The sequence below is a fragment of the Phalacrocorax carbo genome, chromosome Z (genome assembly GCF_963921805.1).
Source record: "Phalacrocorax carbo chromosome Z, bPhaCar2.1, whole genome shotgun sequence".
Classification (NCBI taxonomy): Eukaryota; Metazoa; Chordata; class Aves; order Suliformes; family Phalacrocoracidae; genus Phalacrocorax; species Phalacrocorax carbo.
In genome coordinates this window covers 19,316,115-19,333,374 of record NC_087548.1, presented here as the reverse complement: position 1 = coordinate 19,333,374, position 17,260 = coordinate 19,316,115, and the positions used below count along the sequence as shown (strand labels likewise).

General features: G+C 37.9%; 1 protein-coding gene across 1 annotated transcript in view; it reads right to left on the bottom strand.

Moving 5' to 3' along the window:
* Positions 1-1,312: 1,312 nt before the first annotated feature.
* The window catches only part of PARP8 (poly(ADP-ribose) polymerase family member 8), a 125,011-nt gene continuing 109,063 nt past the window's right edge, over positions 1,313-17,260 (bottom strand). Inside the window, exons 19-26 of the mRNA XM_064438290.1 lie at positions 16,946-16,994; positions 16,013-16,125; positions 15,774-15,846; positions 13,772-13,841; positions 11,862-11,938; positions 10,851-10,920; positions 7,764-7,848; positions 1,313-7,145 (exon numbers count right to left, since the gene is read on the bottom strand). Coding sequence (XP_064294360.1) covers positions 7,043-7,145; positions 7,764-7,848; positions 10,851-10,920; positions 11,862-11,938; positions 13,772-13,841; positions 15,774-15,846; positions 16,013-16,125; positions 16,946-16,994 — 640 coding nt within the window. The 3' untranslated portion in view covers positions 1,313-7,042. The remainder of the gene's footprint in view (positions 7,146-7,763; positions 7,849-10,850; positions 10,921-11,861; positions 11,939-13,771; positions 13,842-15,773; positions 15,847-16,012; positions 16,126-16,945; positions 16,995-17,260) is intronic.

The following is a 17,260-nucleotide window of genomic DNA, read 5'->3' as shown; positions in this document are numbered from 1 at the left end:
ACCTGTGCAAAATTATTTGGTGCAATCTGCACTGCACAGTAATTGACAAAAAATAAGTTGGTCAAGTGTGCAAACAGTTTAATCAATACAGCACATACTTTTTCCAATGGCTGTATTTTCTTACAAGGTTTTCTGCTCTTCCTCCTGTCAAAAAGGCAATGTGTGCATTTAAAAGCAGCTCTGCTCCATTGCAATAATTTTGTATTGCTGTCAATTAACGTTTATATTTTTAACCTCTTGGGTCCCACATCGAACTGTTCAACAGGTGAATACAATATGACATAAACTTTCTCAGTGGAAAACTGGCTATTGATGCATATTGAGAGAGTTTGCAATGCAGCAGCCTGGCAATGGAGTAGCAGTGAAGCCAAAGTTGGTATTAATCCTGTCCTCCTGCTATCTGTGGGCCCTGATTTTAGTGAAGTCTGAGATTTCACCACTGATTCAGCTCTTGTTTTGTGCATTTGGAAGGTACTGTTTGTTCCAACTTTAAGGTCCCCAAAATATGGAATATCTCTTCCATTGTAGGATTCAAGCTCCAGCCTGTACGTTTCCAGTCAAAGGCAAATTAACAGTCATTTAGGGTAGCAATGATGTACTTTTTCCTCTCTCCCATAGTTGTATTTGTGTGAAAAACTTAACAGCATTCAAAATAATAGTACCACTTTGACTTTTCCAATACAAAATCTTCAATAACAAAATAATAGATTTAACAAAGCAAAAGCTAAAACTTTCAAAACGTGCAATATCCACCCATATAATTAAAAAGAGCTCATAGGCAGTGAAAAAAATCGTACATTTACTGAATTAATAACCAGTCCCACAAATGTCTGCATATTTTATGAGCTGCAGATGTGCATTTATACTTTAAGCATACCCATATTAAAGTACATGGTTTGTCATATATTTGCTGTGTTTTCATGACCAAACCAGCTCTACAGAAAAAGAGGACTTCTTTAAAAGCAATTATAAAAGGCATCTTGAGACATCCTTATGCATTTTACATGATACTGTACATGCAAAATACTGTTTTAATTCCAATATCTTTATATTGAACCAGTTGTGTAACCCATTCACATAAACACAGCATGGAAAGCTGGTTTTACTGTTCATCTAAGTGTTTTTTAAAAAGATCACTGCAGAAAAATTTTACTCCAATGATATGTGTAAAAGCATGGCATGACCTTTAGATGTCGTTGAGATTAGCAAAGTCAAGAAACTGCTTCAGACACAGTTTCATTCTTAAATGACTGTTTTAACTTTGAACAGAGTTCTCAAAATAGTGCCCAAATGCACAGTACTTGTTGAACAAATTCTGATTTATTGAAAGTAAACATTTACATTGGCTACAATGTTATAACTGTTACAAAGCTGGATAAAAGAGGCTTAAATAGCAATAGAAAGCAAGTGCAGTAAAAAGTGAAGAGAGAAAATATTTGGCCTTGGTGATCTTCTGGCAGTATTTACATTATGTACATTTTGTTAAATATTTGTAGTAACTTTAAGGCACCATAGGCTAAATAGCAGGCTGCAGTACTATTTTGTGCACAGAATTTAATAAATTTATTTGGAGGGAAAAAGGCTGTAGAGTTAAAAGAAACATAGGTGTATGTTTACATAAAGGAGTGGCTCCTTCTTAAAATTCAAAGATATAATACATACTGGGTAAATTCTGAAATTATTTTTAGAACGTTAAATTATATTGAGTGTCTGTGTATAAGGACTATTTTTACTGAGTTGCTGGTAAATGTTTAACATAATCTATTCTTCAACAGGCTTTTCACACGCTAGATATGTTCATCTAAAAACTACTTGAATTCTTTTTTTTTTTTGCCTTACAAAAGTCTTATACCTAGTATGTATACAAAATCCCACTGAAAAGTATGGGGGGTAGTAATTTACACCACAGCCGTCTGCAGCAGACTGAAACTTAGCAGGAGCACGCAATCAAAATATTATGAAACAGCAGCTCAAGGTGTTTTTATTCCCCCTCACTCTTGTTGGTGGCTGTTGCTCCAGCTGGTGAGCAGGGGTACGAAACTGCCACCCCATGGAAGACAGAGGAGATCAGCGCTTTCATACCTGATGCTTCCAAAACCAAAACCAGAAGTTCAAATTACTGGAAAAATCCTTGTGCATTTTATATGACAATGTGCATGCAGAATGCCACTCTTCTTTGAGTAAATCTTCGCATTTTTATATATCCCCTTCTGAAGCACAAGTGTCCCTCAGCTCCTGAGTGCTTGAAGAATAAATTTGATTATTATCACGGTCCTTGCTGTTCAGACTCAAAATCCTTTCTGAACAACTTTCAGTGCTACATGTATCTTAACTGCTTTCCAAACAACAGACCTTGTTCAGTTTAGTCAATAGGCTCATCTTTCACCTTGAGGTAGTGTTTGTAATGAAGACATTGCGCGGGACACGAGATTAACGCCTCGGTTTTGCACATAAAGAGCCACAGGACCCTACGTGCCCCAAGAGACAAGTGGATGCGTGGCAAGCATCAGCAGGGCTGCTGTGGTGCTGTTGGCACAATGCTGTGCATGGCAAGGCTGGGCGCTGCCTACCATGGCCCTCCCAACCCTTTCGCCCCTTTGCCCTCGCCACCATGGCTGCCATCCTGCCATCACGTAGCCAGAGAGAAGCCGAGTCCTGCTAACTCCCGCCCAGGCCTAGAAGCCAGGCAATGGGTGGGCGTCCACATACTGATGCCATTGCAACGGGCCTTCGCCTCAGCAGCTTCTAAAAAACTTACCATGAGAGCGAGGGGTGACTAGTACAAAAACCAGCTGTGTTTGTTCAAGGGCCTGACCCTCAGCACCTCCAATGGGTGCTCAGTACAACATGGGATCAGGCCCTAAACCTATCTGTTGTGAAAATGCTAAGATTACAGACAGCTTCTGCTCCCATGGTATTACCTCCCTGTCAGTCACGGCTCATACTCTTTGTATCTAACTTACATATTCTAGAGCCAAGAAGAAATCCATCTAAATTAATCTAATGCTTAAGTAACTATATACTGTTTTTATACTTGTTTAGGTTTTTTTTTTACTGTTTCTTTTTAAATCATGAATCTTTTCATTCAGTTGTCTCTTCCTGGGTTTTTTTGCACTTTGTACTCATCTATGTTGGAAGCATGCTAATTGCTTCCACAGCAGTAAGTGGTTTATAAGCAAAGTATAATTGATCTAAGCACAAAGTCTTCATTTGGAGTGATCTTATATTTGTATTAACAAAAGCATAATCTTAGCATTATTCATCAGATGCATTTTTAGTACTAACAGCTATAATATTAAAGTTATACACATCAATAACAGTTTTTCAAGGGCTTTAGAGGAAAAAAATAAGCATAAACAATTCCGATGTTATCAACTAGTTCCTGTAAAATATTAAGCAGAATATTAGACAAACTGGCCATTTTATGCTAAGTAATATGGAGCCAAAGACTCAAGTTATCAAAACACTGTAGCATTGCTGAAGAGAACAGAGCTATGCTAATCGATATCATAGGATAACTCAAATTGCTTAACCCCTTGAATTCTAAATATCTGCCTGTATATCAAGAAAGGTTTAAAAGCATCTTTTTGTATTCCTTCCACTATGTTTAAAATATTCAGAAGTATAAATATGGCAATTCATAATTAGGGTGCAACATTAAGTTATTAACATAAGTTTTCTGTCAAACCTTCCCCATTTGAGGGCTTGTAATTTGTTGTGGGATGTAGGAAGAAGTTAGGAAGTTCTTTCCCAGGAATTCCCTTGGTTGCTCCATGCAGGACATGGCCACAGCCAGATACCTATGGCTTCATGGGGATTTCTACCAAGAAAGATAGTAGAGCCTGGGGCTCTATTTTCTTTGATTAAGAGCTCTCTGTGAAAAGCCTACATCTTTACAGCGGGAATGATAGACTGCTCTATCACCAATATGTGTGCATGATAACAGAGGAAAGGAAATGCAAGGGCTTTGGGGATAACACAGGGTCCTTGCTCAGAGGACCCTGGCATTTTATTTTTTATCCCCTGGAATCCATGGGAATGTAAGTATTTGGAAGAATTTGGCAACATGCAACTTCCACTCTTGGATAAAACCACAAGGGAAAAAGCCTTCAAAGAAAATCTCATCCTTGGGCTTTTTCATTCCAGTTCTTGGCAATAAAGTTTTTGTTTCAGCTTTGAAGTTTGCTATAGAAGGGCTATTCATTTTTGAGTAACAGACTGACAAAGAAACTCCCTCTTTCCTCTCACCTTTTAAAAATGATGAGAACTAATACTTTTTTTATATGATCTGAAGACTCATGTTCACCTGCAGGTAATATAATGCCTTAGAAGAAATTTCTCTTTAATATACTGGCTAAAGAAAAAAGTGACAGAGTTTTTGTGTAGCAAGTGAATTTTGGTTTAATTCAATTGCTGTTCGTGTGCGACACTGGGCTTACATCCTTGCACTGTCCCCTATGGTGTGACACCTTCCCAGGTGGTCCAGCTGCCCTAGGCATGATGCTGCCCCATACTTCTGTGGGGCATGTTTCCCCACACTGCAGCTTCGTTCTCGCAGCCCTTTTTCCTGCAACGCAACGTGTGGGACCTATGCTGCCAATGCCACCTGTTAGTAATTCAGTGGCTCATTTTCTTTTTCTTTCCTGCCAGCAATCCCCGCATCCCTTCAGAACTACCTTTCTCCCTGAAAGGTTTTGCCGTCTCCCAGTGCTTTGTAATGCCCGTGCTTGCCACATTCTGCCTTGTACTCTTGGCTATCCTCCTCCCCTACGTGTAAGCCAGTTGCCTCAGTACTCCCTGAAGTGGGCACCTTACAACAGCAAGGCCTCCATATACCTCAGAGCCCTGCTTTCCTCCACACTGTCCCTTCCTCCTGCTCATCAGTTTAAAACAAACTTCTGAGCAGTCTTAAGATTTGTCAAAGATGTGTTTTCCCTCCCCTTTCCAGGGGTTTTACTTATGATGGTGCTGTGCATGGCCTCACCACACAAACCAAGGCTGACTTGCTGCCATAACTACATTCCAAGTTTCTTCCCTCAAACGGCTCACTTGTGACGCTGCTGCAGCTTGAGGGGACAGGGAAGATGACTGCTTACTTGGCTTTTCCACTTCACTCATGGTCATCTTTCTTTTCTCCTAGTTTTTTGAGGAGGCCTCCCAGAGTGGTGGACTATCAGCCCAGTCAGCGTAGAGTATCTTTGTGGACTTGCTTCCTAGTTTCTTTTTGCTACGCAAAACATAGGGATTCAGACACATACGTCAGGACAAATTATAGCAAGATGGTCATTCCAGAGTTTCAGCTCCACTTCTGAATGATACTGATTTTGTGCAGATATGCAACCTAAGGCAGTTCTTAGGCAGACAGACAAACTTCAGGAATACTCTTTGTTTTGAGAAGTTAACCTGTGTCCCAACACAGAAGATAACAATTAGAGTAGCGATTGTCAAGTTGGGGGTCCCCCAAAAGGGGGTGAAAGTCAATAGAAATTCAATAGCAAAATGCAAACAGGGTTGGCTTTACAAGTCTGGATGTGAACCCAGAAAAAATGAAGTCCTCAGCAAATAAATGTGGAATGCTAAAATACATCTCCAGGTATGTGCTCCTAGGCCCAATAGCACTATTTTACTTGTAGGGCACTTCAACCGCAGCAAGTAATAAGGGAGTGTAGCTTGAACTAGAAAGAAGGAATCACCCATTACAGCACATATAATGCAGTTCTGTTTAAAAGAATCAAATACGCCTGTGCTCTGTTGTGCTGTTATTTGGTGCTTCAGTATCTTCACTATGAAAATAACATAATAGAGGATTCAGTCTATTTTTGCTTTCTGAGGTGGCTTGTAATAGTTGCACAGATGGCTAAGTTGAACTGTGCTCCATATTCAAGGGTGTGATTGAGGCTTCAGAATAGCTACTGTGAGGTCTGCCAAGGGCACTCATCAGGGCACAGGATATGCTTTATGCCTTGGAGACTGAGCCCCTCCCTACCTGTGTTGCTATCATGCTCACTTGGAAAAAACAGTTGTTAATTTAAAGGACAGAGAGATTTGGTTTGTTTTCCCTTAGGAATAAATTAATAAAAATATTTCACCAAGAGAAAATCAGTAAAATTTTGCATTTTTTTTGTATTTTCTGATGTACCAACAATCAATCATGTAAAATCCTTAATTCAACATACACTTTTAAATAGGTGGCTAAATTTAACCACACAACAGTTTCACTGAAGTTAAGATGAAAACATTAAAGAACCTCATTGCTCTAAAGAAACTGTAAAATCTAGTATATAAAAACCCAAATTTGTAAAAAGGAAGTTAACAGCTTCAGAATTCCCAGACACTGCTAGGCTTGTATAATTAAAAAATGCAACTGACCTGCTTAATGGATAAGATAGTGTTTCCAGAAAAGATAAAACTAAACATACATCACCACATTAATTATTTTTTGCTTTGTTTCCATCATTGAATAAAAAATGTGTCGTTTTAACCTTTGACTCTAAATCCTAGCTGCTTTTGTGTACAACAAAATAAATCAAAGATAGCTGCAGGTAACCAATTTCTTTAATTTGACATGTTCCAGACAACCTTTTATTGTGTTTAAGTATGAGAATATTTTACTTATTGCAAAGTATCCTGCATAATACAGATGCTCTGCTATAAAATCTTCTCTCTTGCTTATAATTCAGTCATTCGAAATTTAAAATACCAGTATACAGTACTAAAACCTCCAATTGAAGTTTAATATAAAAATATCAGCACAAAACTCCTTTTTAAAGTCTGTTTATTGTGAGCAACCCAAATGCCTGTTTAATTATTATTAGTTGTAGTATAGTAATAGACTTTGCACCCCTACAGTTGCTTATTCATACCATCTCAGGTATTTTGATGAGATAAGAAATACTAAGTAAGAAAACAGTAAGTATTCAAAGGGTTAATTTGCTTAGAATAATAATAATAAATTAGTTTTTTGCATCTTCTTCAGTTCAAAATCCAGCTTTGAGACTGAGGAAGGCTTCCAAATCACATCAATCAAATAAGAGTGGTCCTTTTAACCAGTAGCAGTTTGATTGCCAATGACTCGAAGAATCTCTTTATGAATGCTTGGTTCCTGTGTATTTATACTTGTATCACCCACTTGACCATCTTCATAACTAAAAAAAAGTACAGAAAATAAAATCAAATTAGTGTTTTATTAATCTACCTAAAACCATCCAAAACATTCGTTAAATGATCAAGAGCGCTTATTCCATATGTTATCATGTTTCTATTAAAGTGCTCTGCTGCACTTCACCATTATATGCAGAATCTAAACTCTAAAGAGTGTAGGGGGTAACGCTGCCATTGTCATTGAAACCCTGAGGCTGAATAAGCCATTAAGACCCAAAGGGGAGAAGTCATAGGTGAGAGAGGAAATGCTCACATCATAGACAGGAAGCCTTTAATGAATTCCTCAGCTTTAAAACATATAGCCAAAGAGAAATGTTATTTTATGATACATGGATTAGACTTACTGTAACATGAGCTAATACTATAGAATGCGAAAAATCAGTAACTTATTCATTTGTTGTATAACAAAACATCTACTAAACCTTTGTCACTAGCTTATCCATACATCTAACAGAAGTACAGAGAAAGATAAATGAAGTGATACTGAAAAGAATAAGGAAAAAATGTCTTTTATCTACTTCAGTTACAACTGTTGGAGGGAGGATGGGGGAAAAGGTCTAGGACAAACAGAAGTTGAATGTCGAAAGACGCTTTGTACTCACACAAAGAAAAATCTTGTACACACGTGATCCGTATTTGGAACTACCCATATCTCTCCATGTTTGTGCAGATCAGATGAGGTTATCACTATAAGGGAAACAATAAATTTCATAGTGATGAAAACATGCCTGGAAAATATCACTTTAAAAGATTTCCTCTTTTATACACTTTAAATAGCCTTATGGGAATGTGTAGTTTTCCACTGCATGTCTGTGATGTGGTATAGACTCTGAGTTGGCTGCTACTACAAACAGGGAGATGAACTTGGTTCTTTTCCAAAATATGTTCTATTTTCCAGAAAACACAGATGCTTGATGTATGTGAGCCAGTTCTTAATTGGAATAAAAATTGAAAAAGCACATTTATTAAAAACTGATTTTAAACGGTCATAGGGCTGTTAAGGAGGATCTGAGTCAACTAATCAGATTTCCCAACAGAGATATTTGTGTTTGATGATGGCTGAGCCAAAAATACGAAGTTACAGACAAAGCCTGAAACTGAGGTATGACAAATTTGGGATATGCAATATTATAAAATATTTTTTAAAATTAAGCATAGCAATTATTATTGAAGGGGATCACAAGGCTTGCCACAGGTTGCTCAATGTTTAGAAAACACCAATGTATTTGATCATATGTTGTTTACTAGCAGACTGAGGACAACAAAGGAAAGAAACCTTTTTATTGCTAGGTAGAACCTATACCATCAATCTGTATTTGAAAAGATTTCTATAAACACATTTAAAAAGCAGCCTTCTGGGCAAGTTGTCCAACTGTGGCATGAATGGGTTCAAGGTGCTGAGTGAAGAACTGGCTGAAGGGCAAACCTCAAACAGTTGTAGTGAATGGGGCTACATCTGGCTGATGACCGGTCACCAGTGGTGCTCCTCAGGGCTCAATTCCAGGGCTAGTTCTGTTCAAGACATCTATCAGCAACCTGAATGCAGGAGTTTAATGCACCATTTGCAAGTCTGATGATGGTAACAAAATGGGAGGTGCTGTTGACTCTCTTGAGGGACAGGAGGCCTTGCAGAGGGATCAAGATAGATCAAAGCATTGGGCTATGATTAATGGGATGAAATCTAACAAGTCCAAATGCCAGATTCTGCACCTAGGATGGAGTAATGCCCGACGCAAGTATAAACAGGGAGAGAAGTGCCTGGAGAGCAGCCCTGCAGAAAGGGATCTGGGGGTGCTGCTCGACAGCAGGCTCAATACAAGTCAGTCAGCAGTGTGTCCTGGTAGCCAAGAGGGCAAACTGCATCCAGGGGCGCATCAAACACAGCACAACCAGCCAGCCAAAAGACGAGATTATCCCGCTGTGTTCCGCGTTGCCGTGGCCTCCTCTTGAGTGCTATGTGATGTTCTGGGACCCACACTTTAAGAAGGATGTGAAGGTCCTTGAATGCATCCAGAGGAGGGCAACAAAGCTGGTGAAAGGGCTGGAAGGAATGTCCTAGGAGGAGCAGCTGAGGACTTTGGGTTTGTCTGGTTTGGAGAAAAGGAGGCTGAGGGGCGACCTCATTGCTCTCTGCAGCTTCCTGAGGAGGGGAAGTGGAGAGGGAGGTGCTGGTCTCTTCTCCCTGGGATCCAGTGATAGGATATGTCGCAATGGTTCAAAGCTGCACCGGGGGCGGTTTAGACTAATCATTAGGAAGCATTTCTTTACTGAGAGGGTGGTCAAACACTGGAACAGGCTTCCCAGAGAGGTGCTCAATGCCCCAAGCATGTCAGTGTTCAACAGGCATTTGGACAATTCCCTTAACGACACACGTTAAGTTTTGGTCAGCTCTGAAGTGGTCAGGCAGTTGGATTAGATGATGGTTGCAGGTCCCTTCAAACTGAAAGAGTCTATTCTATTCTAAGACAACCATGAATAAATGCATATTCAATTTTTATATAGTTTCTTCCATGAATTGTAATTTTTAACAAACATTTATCTCTTGTAATTAATTTTATTTAAAATCTATATTAACTACCTCCCCTAAACACGTCATTTCACAGAAAAATGAAGTGAATATGAATGATGTAAAATATATTTTATCAAATATTTAAAATTCAGCCTTAAAAAATCAATAATCCATTAACAAGTGTAAGGAAAGAACACCATGGATTTAAAAGTCCTTATGAAAGATGTAAATTCCACCTAGAAACTTCCAGCATCATAGGACAAGTTAATTCAAGTAAACCCTAGATTCATTCTGTATCTTCTTCTGAAAGTTTTAGAACTAAACTTAGGTATTTTTCTGTCCAGAACAAATAGCATTTTCATGTTGACTGACTTCTCCTTATTCATATTATTTCACTTGAACATTCTCAAAAATATATATATTAAAAAGCAGCATATACAGCTTAAAGCTTCCACTTTGAAAGAACATCTTTTCAACTCTGTCTTAATTTTTACTTTCAAAAATAAATAAGTGCTCCAAATAAAGGGCAAACTGAGTTTAATATTTCTTTTTGTTTTGCCAATGAAACTAATTAGCAGCAACTGGTATATTTCTTATTCAAATTTCATAATTCTTTTTTCTCAAAACCTGCTGAAGTTTTGTTAGCTATTAAAAGAATAGCTAAGTCTTTCAAGAATGACTGTACTCATACACACTGGATTTTAACTTCACATTATTTCTGAAGCAGTCAGAGACAACTGAGTGGTTGCCAGATGAACAGTATATTTGCCTGAACAGTGAAAAACTATTTGGAAATTCAATAGGAAAGCTGTTTTTTCTGCCCTGTAGGTGTTTAATGCATTTGTTAAGAGCTTGCAAGAAGTTGGTGTTTCAAATAAAGGCCACAACTTGGGTTATCTTGATGGCTTAGGAATATGATCACATTTGAAAGACAGACCAGATGATCAGGCACTATGCGCATATGATTACTTCATGAAAATTCAGCATGTGTTACAGTTTTGTCCAAGAGGGAAACATTCTGAACTGAAATATAAAGGTCAGATATTACGCAAGTACTTGTACACCTACCAGTAGTGTCTTACCTAGAAAAACCCAATACTGGAACTAAAGGTCTCACTGATATGCATCCAGTAACACTGTGTCCATGACTAAAACAGTTTTTCAAGGGCTTTCAGCTTACCTTCACATAAGGCTATGCATTTTAAGTTACGGCTTTGCAAAAACTGTGACTGTTGTCCTTTCTTCTGCGACTGAGATTTAAAAACATGAGAAAACTTAATTAGTGCAGTAAGTCAAACTGAGTGAAAAAGTAACAAAGGCAAGGGCTGCTAATTTCAGTGGTTTATTAATGAACAAAGATAGAAGCAGCCTTTCTAAAACGTTTCTATTTTATTTCTAAAAAGTAACAGAATTTGTAAAATAATTTACATTATTTGTTCGGATTATTGTAGGAGGTATTTGAACTCCTTCAACCAGAAAGAAAAGTTCCTAATTATTACAGACTGAATAATATTTTTAGAAATATCAGAGTGTTTGATAGACAAATTATAGCAGAATTAAAAAAAAGGTGAATTTGATCACCAACTCTTTGGCCACTGCCCTGATATTTTACTGGCCTTCCCCTTCCTGAGGGCTTCTGCTGTTACATACAATCTCTCTCTAAAGCTAGATTATTCGGCAGTTTCTGTGTTAACTATGGAGACAGATGTAAGATTTCTTTCTCAAAGCTTAGCCCTAGAGGTAAATGCTATGAGTTTGCTTCACATAAAGCAGAATCGTAATGATTTAATATGTAAAAACCATGTAGAAGAAAAACTGACTTGCTGTAAATACAACGCTACTCGTTTTCCAGCAATAACCACCCTCAATTCCTTTTGTATCATTCTTCTGCAAGTCTAGAACTCAGAAAACAAGGGCTTGCTAAGGGTCACAATGCAATCTATATTTAATTTTCATTCTCTTCCTGAATTATTCTACTTGGAAAAGAAGGGCACAAGACCTGCAGTACACGCCTTAAAATGTTACTAAAAGCAGTTGGGCCACATTTGATGTTTGCAGTCTCTGAAGTTGTTGATTTTGTTCAATAAAATAGAACTGTTAGCTTTCACAAAGGGAATATTACCTCCTTTTCAACTATAAAGTTCTCAAGCATAAAATGATAAATCTTCCAGAAATCGTTGATATACTGTACCTGTGATGTATTACTGCCCTTGCTGCCTGAAGCTGGTTCATCTTTAGCTGACACCTTCTGCTGCTTCTTGTTCATCCCTAGGAATATTAAAATCATGTAAGACACTTTGGCATATAAATACTATAATAAGCAAAGTTCAGTGCAGAGAATGAAACAGGTAGCACAATGCGAATCACACTCTGTTGCATGGCACCCAAAAAGCTAGTAAGCTTTGTCATAGAATATCTCAGTTTAATACTGCAAATTACCAGTACTTCTGCATTCATTGCAAAGACCCTAGGAAAGTCAACTTAGCGTTACATAGGTGCAAAACCAGATAAACAAGAGCTTAAATGCCACTGAATGCAACTCGGGAATAGTCTTGGGCAGTTGCTTAACAGAGTTGCATGTCAGCATGTCTTGAGTCTGACTTTATTCAGGCTGAAGCAATAGTCTGAATTACTATGGGTGGGAGAGCAAAATCACATGAGAACAAACTTTAGATATTAATCTTTAATACTTTGTTTAGACTTATTAAAAGTCTAATTAATTTTTAGAAGAGTTAATTTATTTAAAGTCTGAAAGTCTACCTTGGTTTAAATAATTTATCTACATGTAAAAGTTTGAAATTATTTGTCAGCCACATTGGATCCAGTTTCAATCTCAGAAATCCAAACACCTACATTTGTGCCTTACATCACTTTTATATTCCTTATGCTGGTCTATATAAAATTCCTGTATTGTATGCTACTACAGGCTTCCTTGCCTTTCCAGTATCCTGTATTTCTTAGCAGTTTACAAACACAGACTGAATTATGGGGAGGTTTAACTCTTTGAAGGAACAGGGAATGTAGGACTGCTCCTGGGTTTTATTGGCATCAAGTATTACATACTTCATAGGAATACAGGCCTCCTTTCTGGAAGATGGAAGGGGCAAAGGAAGGTAGAGAGATGAGAAAAACCACACTGAAGCTGACAAAGCAGTGTTGTCCAAACAGAAGGGAATTTTCTTAGTTAATGATACTGCATCCTGCACTTCTAGTGAGTGCTAAAAAACTTCCAAACTTGTGTAATCTCTGAAAAGCTGAAAGTGCATTTAGAGATTATTGGTATTGAAATTCAATAAAAAGTAGTAAAAAAAGGTGACCCTTAAATGAGTTGTGACATTAACGAAAAATACTGAAAATCAGAAAGTATAACTAAACCTCTCAGAATTATCTACATGCACACAAACACACATTCAACTATACCAGCACTTTTCTATGTGAGGAAATGGTAAATACAATATATCTAAAGGAAAAAGTCACCATATTTAAAAATCTCTTGATTTTTTTAATATACACATTGGTGTACCTTGTTTCTATAATGTTTCTATTTATGATTTAATTCTTATATGGAAAACTCTTCACAACTCACTTTTGGATTTACTAGTGGGACAAATTATATTCCCTCCCCTTCTCATGCTAAAACACTGTCCTGTACTTTCTATGTAATCCTGGCATGGTGATACTAGGGAATGCTCTTAAATATACATAGTTGAACATGTCTGTTGAATATTTGGTTTACCAGATCAGGTTGAAAAAACCCATGAATCTATAGAAAATGTTAGATGGACTTAGGCAGATGCTGAAAAAAAATCAGAAACACAAAGTTGGCTTTCCACTGCATAATCAAGAAGTGCTCCATTACACACAGCATCCAGTATTAGCTACTATTTACTTCAAGCAGAGTTTCAAGACACTCAGCACCTTGGAAAACAAGGACAGGTATTTAATATGGGAATTTAGATTTTCTCTTTTTTGAAGATATTAGATCTTGGTTGACAAAGATAAAATTTAATAGTGTTGTAAACAGTGAAGCTGGTAAGAAAAGCAGTAGACTAAGATACCCCCCTACATTTCTCCAACTTTAGAGTGATTTATAAATATCACCTGAGTAACCAAATGATATGCTTGACAATGGACTAAGGTAGATTCCACTTCCAAACATTGCACCATGGAGCTGAAAAAGAGCAGAGTGATTGTTTAACATCAATTTGGTTATCTGGGCAAAATAATAATGATAGGAACAGGTCATAACGTAAATAAGAGTCTGCCCCACTGCACTGATTTATTGCCTTGTAATAAAAGGTGTTCAAAGAAGTCTCTAAAAAAATCACGCTGCGAATATACAACTATTAAAATACTGGAAATACAAAACTAGTATTCTGGAAACCATGTCCCAGTGCTCAAACATAATTTTACATCATATTTATACATAAAATTGCATTTTCTGTTTTTGAATCTGACATTACCCTGGAGGATGCCTACAGGGGGTGATTCTGTACATGGCCAAATACACCTCAGCCCATGCATCTCACATCAAAACCTTTGCAGGAAGCGTAGCAACAGCTGCTTTTCTTTTCTTTAAGGTTAAGAAATTAAAAGATGGTGATGACTCTGGTCATATGCTATAGCAAAATTTAGTCACTAGTTCAGTCTAAGTACTGGAGGAATAGGTTCAATCAAGCTTTTGCCTGAGCCTATTCAGACATGCATATCCCATCACTGCAGGACTGCACTTTAGCCACAAAGCTACCAGCTGTCTGCAAAGAATAGAGAAAAGGGAAGCCTCTTCTTCGCCAACATCACTGTTCCATGTCATGAAGCTAGGGCTATGCAGCAAAACTGAGTGCTTTTTATTAGCCCTGCAGACGTTTTCATGCCTGGAAAGGGGGAAGTATGGGTTTTACTTCCTCACCAGAGACCAACTGTTTTATCTGGAAAATCCTTTAAAGAAAACACACCAAGTAGTTGTTGGAGCACAAATGAGAACCCAGAATATCTCCTGCCTAGGTAGATGTTACAACCACTGTGCTTTAGAGTCATGCCCACCCTTATTTCTTTCCTCTGACCCAATGATATTTACATAGTCTCTGCAATGTGCAGCTCTCATAGGAATGTGCAAACATGTTCTCACTCCTCCGGATCCTACAATGTTCTATAGGATCCTTGGTGAGTAGATAGTTTTCCTGACTGGTTGGTACTGGGGTAAATAGGATGAACTGGGCTCAGGATAAGCCTTAGGTGTGTGAGAGATCTGAAAACGATGACTTGTATAAAATAGGGCTTTACTGCTTCCTCCTATTTCTGGTATCTCAACCCTCAACAAAAAAATAAGCATAAACAAAGGGTATTACTTTGTTGAATTCTGGTATGTAAAGCCTGCTTTCTTGGGGAATTATCTTTCAAAGACGCTAACAAAACCACCCAAACCACTAAGAGGATCTGCAGAGATTTCCATTTCCTTTTATTTAGTGGCTTCTGTACCCTGATCCTTAGTCAGCACCCTGGGATCCTCCTCCAAGCTATCATGGCCTCAGCTCTTTGGAAGAGCTGTCAAACCCATGATGCTAAAGTGCTCTGAGTTACAGCTCCCCAGTCCCTCTGGTACTGCCTACTTTGCTCTGCAATAGTGGTGTCCTGACAATTCGGTCTGTGAAAACAAACTGAAGTTTGCCATAGCTCCCTCCAGGCCAGTACACTCCTATTTTAATTCCCAAGGAAACCAGAGGAGAAAAGAAGATGCTGTAAACCCAGTTCCTGTAAATCTAGTATGCTCTTTGATGCATAGAGATAGTTTATATAGCTCTAAATTTTAATCCCGAGACTGCTTTTAAGCAGTACTGAGCTAAGCCTCCTGGAGGTGCTGCTCTGCAATGCAAAATTGAAACACTGATTCCAGCAATGGGATTTTCTAGCCATTTTAGCAGACACATTATTTAATTTCAATTGCATCAGAAAAGTACCCTTCCAGGAAACAAGAAGGTATTTGAAATCATCCCTCTTCTCCATCTATATGACTACCAGAACCACATCCCCTGAAAACTTGCCTAAACTAGTATGTAATCAAGCATGCACAGGTTAGCTAAAGTCTATTTAGTCTACTAGTTACCTGCAGCCTCGTATTGGAAGCAACAACTAAGCCGTTCCTCAGGATGGAATGCCAATTTTCAATGTGTGAACCACTGAAAAAATGAAAAACGAAACATTAAAAACCACAGTGTAAAATGCAAAATGAGATCAGTAATCCTTTAAAACAATAAATCCACAGCTGTAAACCTCAAATGGCAAGAACAAAAAAATAGCATGGCATTTTGATAACCTTTGATTAATACAAATGTATGTACTCACTGAAATGCAAAGGTACTTCCGTAGAGATTTTTAGCAGCTCGGAAATTGGATTCTTTGGCTGGTGGACTGCTGAGAAGTAGGAACTGGTGGGGAGTGTGCATAAACTTCAGTTGCTGTAAATGTAACAGTGCACAAGTGAAAAGAAGTTGATTAACACAAAAGCATTGTACTTCCATAATGGTAGTTCTGAAGATACCATGCTATTTTGCACAATACATGACTGCATCTAAATAACTACATGAAGTAAGCTGAAATCAGTCTCATTACCATAGTTTTTACCTGAAATGAAACAGTAAAAATGTCTTTCAGTTTATGAAACATATGGAATTTTCTAAAACATATTTCAGTCTAATATAGCTCTAGTAAAGTAATGAAATTGAACAATTTCATCATGGTATTCTGATCAGAGCTGGCTTTGAATTAAGGTTCAGATTTGAAAGGTTGCAGGTTACTATGCCCTTAATCAGAGAATCAGAGGCACACATACTCAGAAATGAATCGCAGCACCACACCTCTAAAATTCAAGAGCTATACTCTTTTTAAGGTATACTTATATGTGGACCTCCTGGTACGTTGTGTTTGTGTGTGCTGCTTTCTGTACTATTCTGTATCTAATATTCTATATGGTAACAAAACAAATAGTGAAGTTATTCTCACCCAATCTCAGATGACTCAAGGTAGGCACTTGTATTTGAGCTACTCACCTCAAATAGGCTTTTTCTGAGCATTATTCCTTTGACCTATTTCAGATATTCACGACATGATTCTATGCGCCATGACCTAAACCTGCCTATTTCTCTCCCTTGTCTATTAATAGAGTCCATGTGAGTAGTTTGAATGTAAACACCTATGCTTGGCTAGAAGACTCCCACTTATAATGCTAATACGAGCCACGAGAAATGAGAAAATAATAAAGAACCCGCAGACACTTACCCTATTCACTGGTAGCTTCACAATATGTGATCTATTACTAGAAATAACCCTAAAATAAGAAACAGTTAGATGTATTAGACATGGTAACCAAACAAGTTTTCTTCTTAAAAATGTGTTGTGAATGGCCACCACTAAGCACCCAGCTGCAGTTCTTTGAATCTATCAGGTGGAAGTAGACCAAATCTTAACTAGAAAATGAGATCAGAGGCTGCAAAAATAAGCTGAAATCTTTCCAGTGTTTTCAGAGGGCCCACATGAGGTCCAGAAACAGTCCAGAAACACCTGCAGTTGCAAATGTCAACCGTGACATTAATT